The 12,796-nt window shown below is 43.1% G+C and overlaps 1 protein-coding gene across 1 annotated transcript in view; it reads right to left on the reverse strand.

Annotated features, from left to right (window-relative positions):
- Positions 1-5,463: 5,463 nt before the first annotated feature.
- Positions 5,464-12,796, reverse strand: part of PRKCG (protein kinase C gamma) — a 47,007-nt gene continuing 39,674 nt past the window's right edge. The window contains exons 15-18 of the mRNA XM_063301206.1: positions 11,916-11,996; positions 9,871-9,978; positions 9,211-9,351; positions 5,464-8,833 (exon numbers count right to left, since the gene is read on the reverse strand). Coding sequence (XP_063157276.1) covers positions 8,603-8,833; positions 9,211-9,351; positions 9,871-9,978; positions 11,916-11,996 — 561 coding nt within the window. The 3' untranslated portion in view covers positions 5,464-8,602. The remainder of the gene's footprint in view (positions 8,834-9,210; positions 9,352-9,870; positions 9,979-11,915; positions 11,997-12,796) is intronic.

A 12,796-nucleotide genomic window follows, 5' to 3' on the forward strand; every position in this document is an offset into this window, starting at 1 on the left:
GCCAGCATTTGGGGACTTCAACTCTCAGAATCCTGCCAGCATGCTGGCTGGGGAATTCTGGGAGTTGAAGTCCACACATCTTAAAGTTGCCAAGTTTGACAAACACTGCTATAGACAATCATAATAAAATTGGTTTTAATCTTCCTGTGGAGTTGATTTCTTAGTCTGATCTACATAGTAGGGCTAATAGTATCCAAGAATCTGTGGATTTAATTCATTTATGTTCCTTTCCCTCCCTGTTATGACTTCCCCTGAAAACAGGAAATGTCTCTTCTCCAGTCCTCTCCTGCAACTGCTTACTCACTTCCATCTTCAGGGCTTTTTTTTTTCCCAGAGAAATGAAAGAAGACACAAGGATGCCTCTCAGTAGATCTAGAAGTCAGTGACTGGAATGTGAATGCTCAACCACTGCAGACAGAATGACCTCACAGACACAGAAACATTCCTCTCTCTCTCATTCAGCCTGAACATCTGGAAGAATGTAGCTGCAGAGACCCCGGCAGATAATTGAGAGATTATTGAAAGGGAGGTGGGAGGAGGAGAACCATTACATGTGGGACACATCTCAACCTTAATGCAGAACAAGATACATGCTAACAGACATAAATATACTGTACATCCAGAAAGATATATGAATTCACACAAATGCCGATACACCAGAGTAAGACTATCTACATTTACACAACAGAAAGGCAGACTCCGATATTCAGGATCATCTCTGACTAATGTTGCATCTAACTACAGGCATTGCTCTGGTGAATTGTCTTTGCCTTAATTGTAACTTGTGATTCAGACAGAGAGAGAGAGATACATACAAGTATAATAGAGTATGTATAGCACAGCGGTTCCCAACCTTTTTGGCACCAGGGACCGGTTTCGTGGAAGGCAATTTTTCCACGAACGGGGGTGGTGGTGGTGGTTTCGGGATGATTCAAGCGCTTCCTCTTTTTCCCGACCTTTTATTCTTTTTTCTTCGCACCATTTGGAGATAGCAGCCAATGGGTTTGCTTTCTCTGACAGGAGGCGGAGCTCAGGCGGTAATGCGAGCGATGGGGAGCAGCTGTAAATACTCGGGCTGTAAATTCGCTCGCTCGCCCACCGCTCACCTCCTGCTGTGCGGCCCGGTTCCTAACAGGCCACGGACCAGTACCAGCCCGTGGCCCAGGTGTTGGGGACCCCTGGTATAGCGCACCCATATAGTATGTTCCTAAGCATTTTTCACTGAACCTAAGCAACAGTTTAATGGAGTCAGGTCATTGAGGTAGGTGGGGTCAGGAAACAGGAATAGTGGGATGTATTTTAACGTGGTTAGGGTATTGTAACAGAATCTTGGAAGTCTGTTACATCCCATCTGTACTCCAACTTTTACCTAACACAATCAAGGTGGAGTTGTTTTGAGTTTCTTTTTCACACTTTCTCCTTTCCCAGGACTCAAATATCTTTTCTGTTCCAGGTCACCACTGTCTTCCCCCTTCTCTGAGTCAAACCCAGTTTCTATCACACCTTCCCTGAAAGTCAACATAAAACTGTAGCCATGTTCTTTCTTCTTCCAAATAAAACTGACCTGTATGCCCACATTTCCCAAGTTTTTGCTTCCAGTTAGAGTAGTGCAATCCCTATAATTATATTTAGTCCATGAACAGAGTCAGCTTTAGAAGCTCCCAGTAGCAGAACAACCTTTTTCATGTAACAAAACACTACATATAGCACAGGCAGGCAATAAATCTGTGTCTGGAGCTTGCATTAAACATTTTTGGGGAGGAGGATGACAGCTACAGTGGATATGGTAATGATGCAAGGTGAATAGGGGCATAAAATGATAGAACTGGAAGGACCCAAGTCCATCCCTTGCTTAGTGCAGAAATCCCAATCAAAGCATCCCAGAGAGTTTGCTCTCCAGTCTCTGTTTGAAAGTGCAGTAAAGGGGAGCCCACTCCACCTGGTTAATTGGTCATATTACACAGAGGCAGGGCAATTTTTTTTTTAAGAGGGGGACTTTGGGGACTTCTCAGAAACTTTGTAAACCCTATTCTAGAGGTTGTTCTGCTGTATTTCCTGCCTCAGAATGGCATGACATTGGGCCAACAATTTTCAGCTATTGTGGTTAGAAGGCAGTTTCAGAGGCTACACTAAAGGATTTGGTGACCACATACAGCTGCTCACTCTTCACACACAGTGATGCAACATATAATTGTATTCCCAAATACCTGTCTGAACAGTTTGCAAAAATCTGCACACTGATTGGAGGCTTTAAGATTGCTCATCAAAGGATAGACAGTCTGGTCAGGTTAAGGAGGCCCATCAACCCAACCCAACCCAACCCAACCCAACCCAACCCTACAGAATTCCAGAGGTCTTTATTGCTTTTCTTCTCAATTTTATCCCTATAGGTATAGCTTCTGGTAGAGGGATATAAGGATCCAGAGGATGAACAGCATCAAATGCCAGCGTTATAAGGAGATGGACATGCCTGAATCTCAAATCTTCATATTCTCACTCAACCTATCTCCCAGCACAGTAGACCACATGGTAGCCAAAATAACCTAGGATCAAAAATCCTCATGAGCTTGTTTTGCCTTCTTCAACTATCTAAGCTTTCCAGGCCAAGATCAGAACTCACCAATACATAAATATATAAATTTTATTTATTTATATTTCAAATTTCATCACCGCCCATCTCGAACAAAGCGAGATATATACAGATGTTCAAGAACAATAATTCTTGAAAAGAGCTGTGTTCTCTCCTCCCCACTGTTGTTGTACTGGGTATGGCTACATACCAGGCGCTAACGCTGTAAATGCAGTCTTTCCAGAGTGCAGGAAAATCTTCACCTGTTTATTCTCTGTTACACAGCTGTTGAAGCCCAGAAGTAGAAAGAATTGTAAGATTAAGAAGGGATTAATTCTTCCAAAAAAAAGGGGGGGGGAGCACTGCTTTTTATCCTGCAGCGCTTTCTAGTGTCCATAAGCCCTAATTACATCTGTTCCAGGTGGGAGAGGGTTCCATTCCTGACTGGTTCAAAGCACATACTTTTCCTCAAGAACGTCAGAAAAAATTTAAAAACCCTGCATTTCAGCCTCTAAGTCACTAGAAACTGTAAAATCAAACCAATTATTTTTTCCACTTGGCTCTTTCTTTTTCCCGTGGTTTTCCAGAGTCAGACCAAGCTTTTATTATGCAATGATACTAGTCTCATTGTCTGTCATACTTGGTCATGTTATGAGAGCCGACTCACTTGAAAAGACAATTATGCTGGGATTGGTCAGTGGTAAAAGAAGAAGGGGCTGCCCTAAGACTCACCGGCTTGACACCATCAGAAGGGACACTGGAATGACTTTGGTGGAACTAAAGGAAGTTGTAAGAGATAGAAAGGCATGGAGAGCATTGATCCACAAAGGGACCGAGAGTCGGACACGACTGAACGAATAGACCAGATACTAGTCTCATTCACAGAATAAAGCAGATGGTGGTCCAGACATTCCATCAGTAAGAATATCCTAGATATTCTTGGCACAACTAACCAGACATGAAGCCCACCCAAATTTTGCTGTTCACATCTTCCCCATACAACCAACAAACACCCATGCGTGTTACCCCTTATTGTGCATATGGGAACCTATTTTTTTCACTGTAAACTCACTCAAAACAAGGGACCCTAGCTAAGGAATAAAAGGGAGCTTGAGATGATGTTAAAACACATTTATATTGTGTTGGGTTCGCAGTCAGGCATGAGCAGCTGGCTGCCCTCCTGCCTTGAAAATGCTTTAAAATAAATTGAGAGCCTTGCCTTGAGCTCGGTATGGCCATGCCAGCCCACATTGCTTGCTGCTCTCTGGATGTTAATGGGGGGTGGGGGGTGGCAGGGTTAGGGTGCCCTGGGTTTCAACCTCAAAGTCCAGCCTCTGTTACATCCCTCCTTCCAACTGTATCCCATTAAAATTTGTTAATGAAGGAAAGGCAGAGGGCATTTTTTTCCCCCAGGACCCGTTTTCACACCCAAACCCTGTTCCAGGACAGCCCATAATTGCCTTCTCCACCACCAACCATGAAATCCTAGTAAGACAGTGTGTTTCAAACTTGGCAGCTTTAAGAATGTGTGGACTTCAACTCCCAGAATTCCCTAGCCAGCCATGCTGGCTGGGGAATTCTGGGAGTTGAAGTCCACACATCTTAAAGTTGCCAAGTTTGAAACACACAGCAGTAAGGCAACCAAGTGCTTCTTCCAGTTGACCAGTGGAGTAAAACAGTAACAACAAAAACTACCCAGCCTGTGCCCCTGTGTGTATACAATGTGTTCACTTATCAAAACCCACTGCCATGGTAAGGGAAAGCTGCCATAGCCACATTCTTTTCTGGGAACTCCTGCCAGTGAGACCACCACCCACCCACTGGCTCTGCAGAGCTCTAATGTTTCAAGTGGAAAACCAAACTCAGAGTGAATTTGGAGGCATGACCGCTGGAAATAAATGGGCTCAGCTGCTCAGCAGAGACGTCATGGCATCCCAGAAACGCGGCGCTGATTCGAGAATGGTGCAAAGGCAGCATGTGGAGGTGCCCTGAATGTGCTTGATGTTTTACTGCCAGCTTTAGCAGCCCTCTAGCCAGAGACTCCTTTCATCTTTTGATAGGTTACATTAGGGTCCCCAGCTGGGGAAGGCTTCTTGATTCAGCTCTGATGGCCTTTGGGGGGCTTCCCTCTCAAATTCCACCTTGGTTATTCCAGTAGTGATGCTATCATGGCAGAAATCCAGGGCTTCATCTAGCAGGTAGCACTGCAAGTTGCTAAAATACATCACAGGTGGCTTAGGACATCCAGGAAAAATTGGGTAGTAAGGTAGTCCTCAGGTTATGACCATCTGTCCAGGAACTGTTCAAAGTTACGATGGCATTGAACAAAAGGAACTTAGAGTGGGTCCTCGGAGTTCTGGCCGTTGCAGCATCCCCATGGTCACATGATCACAATCCAGGTGCTTGGCACTCAGCTCACAATTACAATGTTGCGGTGAGACACAGTCATGTGATTGCAATTTCCAACATTCCCTGCCAGCTTCCCACAAGCAAAGTCAGTGGGGAAGCCATCAGGAAGTCGGAAGTCATGGTCATGTGAGGTCCTCACTTAATGACATGTGCAGTCCTCATTTAACCACAGCAACTGGAACTGCTGGAATTGCTGTCACTAAGCAACACTGTCTCGTGATGTCACACTTCACAACCACGTTGCTTACCAACAGAGTTCCTGGTCCCAATTGCTGGCGCAACCTGAATTCCTGCAAGACGTTCAGATCCACGGTCTAAAATTATCCAACTGAAGCCCCTGTTTAAAAGTAATTTTCCCTGAATTTAATGGGATTTTCCATCTAGGAAGCATGATTCAGAATGCACTTCAGGAATCCCATTATCAGCCACAACCCAAAATCTGTAGTCCTACCACCTGAGCTATTGACAGAAAAACAAACACATGCTGAGGATTGGATAAATATCTTTTATATTGAAATGCATAGGTGAGTCCATTAGATTATGATACTGGCTACAGAGAATCACAAGCTAAAGAGAAGGTGTGAGTTGTGGGGTGTCTGATTATTCCCAAAGTGGTGTTGGGGGGCGGGGGGAATCAGCAGACAAAAAAAATTGAGGCAGGAAACTGATGGAAGACTTATGCATTGTAAGGATTGGAGAAAAGAACTACAGAAATGTTTGGGACATGAGGGCAAACTGGCAGCCTCTAGACCTTTCTCACTTTTCATAAACCCAGAACCTCTGGATTCTACCACCTTCTGCTCTACCTATGGACTACCTTAGATACTTGTGCAAATCACTCTGCTTTCCCATAATATCATTGGCCTAAGTTATAGGTAGGCAACAATGCCCGATAGCTTTATATTTTGGCATCTATACCTCTTGCTTTGCAATTCTGGGACTAATATACTGTATAAAGCTTGTGAATTTTCCCTACTCCTCCACTGATTCAATATATTGGATTTCCATGTACTTTTAAAATGCTCTGTATTTATGGTCTGCCAGAGAGGGAGAACATGAAGGTCTAAGAGCTATAACTGACTATCTGGATGTGTATTTCAGCCCTCCACCACTTGATGTCCATCAGTTGTATCAGCCTGCAACACTCTTCCCCAATCAGCAATGAGGTGGAGGAGGAGGAGGGGAGCATAGAACTTGTAGACTCGTATGGAGAAGGTTTCTATAAAGCGACAGGGTTTCAACCAATGTAAAGGAGAGAAGATACTGCAAGGAGCTGCTCCTTGGGCATGAGAGGGAGCAACATTTTAATTTTTCACATTTCCTAAATATGTCCTGCTGTCAGCAGAATAAGTCACCCTTTTACCCCACCCGCCAACTAAATTCAGTTTTCTTTCATCTGTAGCACGGATTCATATGAGTAAACACTTCTCTAGTGTGAATAAACATTGCACTTTCAGTGTGCCATCTCATGCCTATACAGTAGCTGGCACGGGTCACAGCAGGAAAATTCTAGTTTCCAGTGGAGTTCTATCATCAGGTAAATGAATACCAGGATGCTTTTTCTGCACACACACACACAAAAAAGTAAACGGAAAAATCACAAGGGAATGTTTACAGTCTGATCAGTAGCGATGCTCTCAGAATAACCAGAGGGCAAGATCTCAGTTTACCATACCTCAGTTTTAAAGCTGTAAAAAGACAGTCAGGTGTAGCTTGGAAGAAAAGAGATGAGTGTCCCTTTAGAAAGAAAGAAACATGGAAGATATTCATGTTCGTTATGTACATATAAATAAATGCATAATTATATAATAGCTAATGCACGAAAGAGAAGACGACCAAGTTTTCATGTGGACATGCTGTTCTGCGGAAGAAGGGACATGTTTTATCCAAGTCTAATGCCAACAAAGCCACTATCGTTGCTCTCTTCCAAAGTTTTATTTACAGCTGTTGAGTTGGTTGATGGGAAGCCACGTTAGAGGAAGGTGTCAGTGGAGGGGACATTAAGACACAAAGGGCCAGGCGGATGCGCCAAGTACAATGTGATGCCTGGGATGGAAGAAGGCCTGGTGAGGATTTCACAAGATTTTGGGGAGGAAGGCCTACTAACAAGGTGTGAGGAGCAAGGAATCAGGGTTTTAAGTAGACAGATACATCAAGTATTATAGTATTACACTGTAGCAGATAAGACTAGGAAAAGCACCATGGAGGTGAAGCTAAAGATTACAATTTGCAAATAGGATAAGGGATATTAATTGAAATGAGTATCAGAAATTATTTGAACCAATAATCAATGGAGAGAGGAGGCGGTCATTCTTCCTTGATAGCTTCCCGACTTAAAAATTGTTTCAAGGGAGTAACTCAGTATCTCTTAATGTAGACTAGTTATCCTTTCAGATGGGATTCTCCAGCTTGGCATCCTGCAGATGCGCTAGAATTGGGATTTCTGGAGCTACGGTTCCAACACGTCTGAAGGACAAGCAGAGGAGAGTCAATATTTTAAGTCTGTAAAGAAATATCTATTCTGCACACTACAGTAGTAGCAACTAAGGGTAGGTTCTCTTCCTCCAACACTTTCTGTGTAAATGGACACAGCATTCTGAGACTGCTCTTTCTCCACTAATTACATATCTACGTTTACGTGGTTCTGTGGAGCACGGAATTCTCTGATTCAATAAACCCATGCCGCGGCATTCCACTTTTGCAGCCCAAATCTCAGGCAGAGTTAAGCGATGCAGTGTCTGCTTCACATTTAGATCTCCGTTTTCATTACACAGCTACATTTCACCATATAGCTGTCATTTTGCTGCATTATCAACCAGGACATTTTCTAAAGCTTTGCAGCCATATAATAGTCCTGGAACAAGAGCAGATGATACAGCCTGAGTCAAATTTCACTTACAATACCCCTGTCACAAAATGCAGCCCCCTCTGTTACCCTTTGGCCATTTAAATTATTTTTACGCAGAATATGCATGGCATAAAATTAGCTGGAGGGTAACCTGTGGTTTAGCCATTTCTAACCAGATGCGTCATCTGGTACCCCAACTACCTGGGGGAAATTAGGAGGATCTTATTGGAATCACAACCCTCTACTCTTTCCTTCCCTGATTCCAGTCAAATCATGGTCTCCTACAGAGCCTTCTAAAAGGACCATTTGAAGGACCATCACAAAAGACACAGGGACCAGAGAAGCTGGATTCCTGTGATACAAGCACTGAAAAGATTACAAGTCATAAATAATCTTTACAAAATTCCTCACCTAGGTTGTCTGATGTGTGAGAAGACCACCTCAATCAAATTTCAGGACCCTCCAAAGGTTGATTATAACAAGAGGAATCTCTCCTTTATCTAGGCTCCCAAACTATTTTTCCCTTGATGTAGATGTAGATAAATATATATAGAGTGTGTGTGTGCTTTCTCATTCTTAACCTCACCAATTTGATTGCACCTAACGGAGGGAAGGAAGGAAGGAAGGGACACACCAGAGAATGCAATTAACAAAATAATTCTGGGGATTTTAAGATTAGAGTTAGGACTGCGTTTCAACTTGGACTCGTGCTCCCAGGAACAGAGTCCTACCGCCAAGGCTTAGCACGGGGAGATTGGGTCATTATGGGATCATTCTCACACCAGGGAGGTAGGGGAAGGGAGCATTCCTGTTGGGGAGAGAGGCATGCCGGTTGGGGAGAGGCTTCCCCGCCGCAATGTGGATGGATGCACGAAGTCAGGGTTGATATAGGTGAATCCCTGGAATTCACTCTGATCAATGCTTGCCAGGACCAGCTGGTCTGGGGGTGTCAGCGCTGGTGGTGCCCGTGTGAAAAACTTGTCAAAGTTTTCGCCGCTCCGGCCACACTGGAGAAGAAGAAGAGAGAGAGAAAGAAAAGGATGGAAATGATATTGAAGGAAGACGCTAAGAAGAAAAAGTTATTTTTCAGTCTGTTAATACAACTGCTTCTTCCTCTTTCACTTGCTAAGGCTTGGGCTACCTAATGATATTTATGAAATTAAATGGTGAATTTTATACTTAGGTTTGGAGGAAAACAAGCAAACTTTGGCTAAGACTTCTGCTTGACAGATTATGCAGAATTCATAGAACCTTCCTTTGTGATTCTGTTCGTATTTTTCTAAAGATATGGCAGGTAGCAGAACAATATAAACTCTTTCATGGGAATGGTTTCTTTCATGATGAGGATTGTGTGAACAGGTGTGCATGTCATCTGGCTACTCACTGGCCTAGGCGTGAAAGGTGGGGGGATTTCCAGCTGTTCCAGTTTCTCCCAGTCCATCCAGCGGAAAAATCCATGCTCCCGAATATCCCGTTCCCCATCTGGCCCTGAGCCCAGGCGCTTCAGTGGATGTTTGGTCAAGAACTAAGGAACAGAGAGAACTTTGCTACCACTGCATCTTCATTTGAAGGAATCAAATCCAGTCTGAAACCAGATTGGAAGGAGACACTGAACCAAGGAAACGGGGGTTCCCACATCAGCACATGGAAGCAGAGGGACACCCATGGGAAAGACAGATGAAACAAAAGCTTAACCACTTGCAACCCTGCTGATGTTTAACCTAAACTGGGTTTGCTTTTTGGTTTTAGAACCAAGCAGGGAACACATCCATTTAAATTCCAAGGGCAGATTTCTTCAGAAGACAACGCATCAGTTTGGCCTTCCCCAATATTGTGCAGATGTGCTGGACACAATGCTGAGAATTATGAGTACTGAAGTTCAGTGCACCTCAAAGACCCCGGGGGATGCTGCATTAAGTGACCCTATCATCTTAAGAACATTTCTTGTAACATCTAGATACCACCTTTCGTGTCGTCTCAGGAAATACAGCAAGGAAATGCAACCCTTACCACCTAGGCGTGCCAATTCTGAACCAAGACTCACTCCTTTGCAGATGGAGACAGCCTCTCGTGAAAGAGATTTGGGATAGGAAACTGTGTGCTCCATAATCGATTGAAAGAGTTCATCCTCATCCTCTCCATCAAATGGTGGCTGCAAACCAGGAAAACAGGTAAAATAAGCAAGAATTATTCCATTTTTTTCCCCCAGAAAACATAGCATGTGTGCGGAATGTTTGGTCCATTAAATACATTTTCCTCCTTGGAAGTCTCAGTGTCAGGATTTAGAATCCTTCCAATATATTATGAGGGGTTTTGTAGTAGTTGCTTTAGCATGCTGTAGTGGCAATTAGGCAGTTAGAATTGTTGAGACGGCCTGCATAGCTCCAAGGTCGGCTCGACTGGCGCTATCAGAGCTTGTTAGCAGAAGAATTTGCAGCTGGGAGTTAGGTGAGTTATTACAGTGAACATAGAATTTAGGGAGGGTATGGAGGGGGGTTTTGTACCAGCAATTGCGCAGGCTTTCCTTAATCTGATCTTTGCCTTGGACTGATTGCCTGTATTAATAAAGAACTCTTCCACATCCTTTGACGGCTTGTGATCTGAGAGACTCTGAATTAATAACTGAGGAGCAGGACCATCACACTCAGTACGTAACTGCTTCATGTAACACTGATAACGGGCACTCAATCTTGCATCTTTGAACCACGTGTCCAGGTTTTGCGCAAAAGAAGGTTGCAGAGTTGCCCTTGGATTCATAGAGAAAGCAAAAGTAGTCCTCTCCCATATGTGACAAACAAAATATACAAAGCCCTCTGGAAGAATGGAAAGAATTTCAACTCACCTCTACTTTACACTTCTGGAATCACATGAATCCATTTCTTTTCAAATGTACGCTAAGCCCTTTCTCCAGTTGCTTCTGCCCATCCCACCAGATCTAGGAAAGAGGGTACCTCCAGGTACCTTTCATTAAACAATGTCTTCTTGTTCGAGTTGTGGCCTTCTCAGTGGCAGCACCTACCCTGTAGAATAGCATCCCCCCAGGAATTCAGGTGGCCCCAATCCTGTTAGCCTTTCTAAGGCATTGAAGACCTGGCTGTTCCCCCAGGCATTTGGATCAGGGTAGAGATGAAATCTGCTGCTATGGCTGGCTAATAGTTAATCATTTATCCTTGGACCCCAAGGGGGGTTATGTTGGGGGAGAAGTTGTTTGTTTCAATCTTCTAAGCTGCCCAGAGTCACTTGTGACATGATGATATAAAATGATATAAATGAATGAATGAAACATTGTTCTTCTAACACTAAATTCAATGGAAGCATATAGTACTTTGGCTTTAAGGCAACCTCTTTTTATCAGCCTCAATCAGGGCTTAAGGCTTCCACTATACTAAGAACCACTAAGCATCTTTTTCCCCTACAGTTCCTCCTAGATTCTCATATTAGACCCGTGTTTCTCAACCTTGGCAACTTTAAGATGTGTGGACTTCAGCTACCAAAAATCCCCAGCCAGCAATGCTGGATGGGGAATTCTGGGAGCTGAAGTCCACACATCTTAAAGTTGCCAAGGTTGAGAAACACTGTATTAGACTGATACTCCTTAGAATCCAGTAAGGATGCTAGTTTATTATCACAGGCACAATGACCAACTTACTCCCTACATCCAGCTATTTAAGAGATCAGTTCCTTATCAATATCTCTCAAAGCTAACCTATTTAACCACTTCAGAGTCCCCCTTTTATGGGGGGAGATGGATAGTAATAGAAATTTGAATGAATGAATGAATGAATGAATGAATACATACATACATACATACATACATACATACATACATACATACATACATACATTTCAAAGATCTCAGCCCTGCTTGGAAATTATGAAAATTCTCTGGGGCAACTTTCTGTTCAAATGCACATTCCTCCCCACACTCCCACCCAGGAGATATTAATGACTGAGTTTAATCCCTAAGAGCCTTTGCTGCTTGTCTGACAGTCATGGCCTCAAAGCTAGCAACTGTTTCTCCAGATAATGTAAACACATTCTTTGAAGTGGAGTAGTTAGTAAAGAACTCTTGCCTAAACACACACATACCTGTCCAGCTAACATTTCATACAGAAGGACACCAAATGACCACCAGTCCACTGACTTCCCATAGGGCTGATAAGCAATAATCTAAGAGAGGGAAAAATGAGAAATTGAGTCCCTTGAGATATATCTCATTTCACCTTTTGATCAAAACAGCTCTAACAGATCAGCTAACAAAATTGAAGATGTAATCATCTACAACCAAGTCAAACATAAACAATAAAACCAAAAAATCCAAGAGAAAAACTGACATTATCTCTGCTGATGCCAAACACTTAACTGAAATAGTAGTGTCTTCTCCAAGTTTGCAAAGTAGGAATCTTATTTAATATATACAAATGAATGAAGTAAGCAAGCAAGCGTGAAACGGAAGAGCAGGGCATGCTCTCTGGAGAATGAATTCAACAATCTGAGAACTGCCACCAAAAAGATTTTGCCTTATATTTCTACTGTTCATACTTCCAGTGGAGATTTTGGAGCAGTTTCCATTGATGAATAAAATGTGTGTGCTGGTTGTTACAAAAGGTGGCGGCTCGTGAAATGCTCAGATCGTAGAACATTTAGGAACTGAGTCGTATTTTGAACTGATAAATAAAACCAGCAGTTTTAAAATGGGACAGATACATTCCATGCAGTTTGACCCTGTTAAAAGCCTGCTGTTGTATTCCTGATATTGCATTTCACTTTTCAAGGGTGATTTCAAATAAAGAGCACTGCTGTGTTATGATGACCATGGTCTTAACACAGCTAGGATCCTGGACTTTTGGAATAACTAAGAATGGAATACGATAAAAGGGCAGAGCATTCATTCATTCAACATCCCATTCCATCCAAAATATTCTGAGAGCCAAACTAGACATGATGGAGCAGTTCAGGTGAACTGGCCT

The sequence above is a fragment of the Candoia aspera genome, chromosome 4 (genome assembly GCF_035149785.1).
Source record: "Candoia aspera isolate rCanAsp1 chromosome 4, rCanAsp1.hap2, whole genome shotgun sequence".
NCBI classification, from domain to species: Eukaryota; Metazoa; Chordata; class Lepidosauria; order Squamata; family Boidae; genus Candoia; species Candoia aspera.